The sequence below is a fragment of the Sphaeroforma arctica genome (genome assembly GCF_001186125.1).
Source record: "Sphaeroforma arctica JP610 unplaced genomic scaffold supercont1.1012, whole genome shotgun sequence".
NCBI classification, from domain to species: domain Eukaryota; class Ichthyosporea; order Ichthyophonida; genus Sphaeroforma; species Sphaeroforma arctica.
Genome location: NW_014039546.1, coordinates 23,484 through 26,350, shown reverse-complemented (window position 1 = coordinate 26,350; position 2,867 = coordinate 23,484). Strand labels below are relative to the sequence as shown.

Below are 2,867 nucleotides of genomic sequence, written 5' to 3'. Positions count from 1 at the left end.
ATACATATACATATACACACATACATACATACATACATACACACACACACACATACATACACACACACACACTTACATGCGTACATATTAATATACACATACACAAGCAGTACAGTTCGTTTCTTACCCCTGCCCGCCTGTCCTGGGAGTGTTTGCGACGTAGTGGTCCCCATGTTCTTGTCCATTCACCTGTGTGGCTGCTTGACTGTTGCACTCGGCAATGGTTTGCTCAATAATAGAAATCCATTTATTTTTCTCGGCCGCAGAGAATGCTGAGGTGAAAGGGCGAAAGGAGGTCAACAAGAGCAACCATAAGGTAAGTATATGTAAGAAAGGTAGGTATAAATATGAAAGGCAAGTATACATAATAAAGGAAGGTATACATAAGAAAGGTAGGTATAAATGTGAAAGATAGGTATACATAAGAAAGGTAGGTATACATAATAAAGGGTAGGTATACATAAAATTGGTAGGTATAATAGGTATACATATTAAAGGTAGGTATACATAATAAAGGGAGGGAAACATGTGTAAGCAATTAATATGAATTGCATAATACAGTAGGGTGATTGCTTATGAGTGGTACAACTTAAACACCTCGTTCACATACTACACTACTTAACATATACACATGCTACTCTACTTGACATATACACATACTACACTACTTAACAAATACACATACCGCACTACTTAACATATACACACACTCCATTACTTAACATATACACACACTCCATTACTTAACATATACACATACTCCATTACTTAACATATACACATACTACACTACTTAACATATACACATACTCCACTACTTAAAACGTATACACATACCTACCCGTGAATGACAGCAGATATAATGTTTTGGAGTCCTGAATAGAAGACTGATATACATAAACGTACAACATATAAAAGACTGATATGTATAAACGTACTTTATGTAGAAGACTAATATATATAAACGTATATTATATAGAAGACTGATATACATAAACGTAGAGTACATAGATGACATGACTCATACCAATGAACTCGTGCATGTGGCTAGTCCCACCCGTGAGTGACAGTAGGTAGAATGACTTGGCGTCCGTAGCCGTTGCAGCCACATCTCTCACGAGCAGTTGGAACAGTGCGATGGGTTGCAGAATGACTTTGACGCTGTCGGGTTTTTTGGAGGTCAGTAGCATCAGGTCACTCAGCAGAATGGCGTGCACCTCTCTGCCTTGTTTCATCTTCCCCTGTGCATGTACGTGTGTGTGTGTTATGGGTATTAATGAGTGTGTGTGTGTTATGGGATTAATGAGTGTGTGTGTATTATGGGTAGCAGTGAGAGTGTGTGTATTATGGGTAGCAGTGAGTGTGTGTCTGTTATGGGTATTAATGTGTTTGTGTGTGTTATGGGTATTAATGAGAGTGTGTGTGTTATGGGACTAATGAGTGTGTGTGTGTTATGGGTATTAATGAGTGTGTATGTGTTATGGGTAGTAATGAGTGTGTGTGTGTTATGGGATTAATGAGTGCGTGTGTGTTATGGGAATTAATGAGTGTGTGTGTGTTATGGGTAGTAATGAGTGTGTGTGTGGTATGGGATTAATGAGTGTGTGTGTGTTATGGGATTAAGTGTGCGTCATAGATGAGTGTGTTTTTATTACAGTGGAATGTAGTATGTAGGTATAGGTATAGCAGACTATGTTCCATGGCGAGGTTTTAGGGTCTTAGGGTTTTAAGGTTGTTAAGGGTTGGCATGCTGTAGGTAGGAATATAACTGTGGGTGCTGTGTGGGTACATGGTACGTAAGTAAGCGGCCGCAATGACAAACCACACCCTGTAGCGTGTGAGTGGACAGGGGGGTGCCTTAAACCTTGCACCCCAAACCCGGAAAAAGGACCTGGGTCCGAATTTAAGGGCAATTTTTGGACTTTAAGGACCACGACAGTTCTCACGGTCTAGTTTGTTTGTCTCAGAATGAGACATGTTGACTCCAATGGCCGCACAAACTAAACAACGCGTGAGATGGCGCACAAAACATCGTATAGTTAAGAAAAGGGAGATACAGGTTGTTAGGGTTTTGGTGTTTAAGGTTTCAGGGTGTACACACAGATTAAGTACATACACGTGCATGTAGCATACAGAATACACACTGACACACATGTATATAGTTGAGCGCCTACCTAACCACGTGCTTGTACAAAATAAGGTACGTTCACATACATATATTATCACGTTCACACATATATGTATATATGCACTTAACTTGTTCACACACACACACACACAGACACAGACACAGATACACACAGACACAGACACAGACACAGACACAGACACAGACACACACACACACATATATATATATATCTATTTATACACACTACTGACCACACAACCTCACCCACCTTGTCGCTCTTGCGTCCCAGCTCGCCGTCCTTCTCCGAGTGGGCCATTTTAACCTCCAGCGGCCCTTCAAACACAATCACCCGTGGCGTGTCATACAAGTCCACTGGCTTGATGAGTGTACTACAGTCCAACGCACTCGCGAGCCGTTGCAGCTTGTATGCGTTTGACACTTTGGTGACAATGCTGTTGACATGTTGACACACACGCCTGACCCGGGGCAGGGCATGGGTGGTGAGTGGGGCGTGGTCTGGGTGGTCGTCTGGGGTGCACCTGAGGATGGCCTGAGGGTGCGAGGAGTGGTAGTGGACAATTAAAGAGGAGTACGTTGTGAGAGGGGCAGTGCAAGAGATGCTTTGCAGCACGTACACAGGGGCATAGGTCTTTGGCAGAAGTGAATTGTGAGCCATATATAGACTATCGTGTGTATCTGAGATCATTGGCAGACGAGGCCATAAACTCACGTGGGT

The 2,867-nt window shown here is 42.3% G+C and overlaps 1 protein-coding gene across 1 annotated transcript; it reads right to left on the bottom strand.

The window, feature by feature from the left end:
- Nucleotides 1–1,027: 1,027 nt before the first annotated feature.
- SARC_09664 (hypothetical protein) lies at nt 1,028–2,807 on the bottom strand (the record flags this gene model as incomplete). The annotated part of the gene is made up of 2 exons (XM_014296317.1): nt 1,028–1,241; nt 2,400–2,807. Coding segments are annotated over 2 exons (622 nt in total), but the record flags the coding sequence as incomplete, so codon positions are not given.
- Between the last annotated feature and the right edge of the window lie 60 nt (nt 2,808–2,867).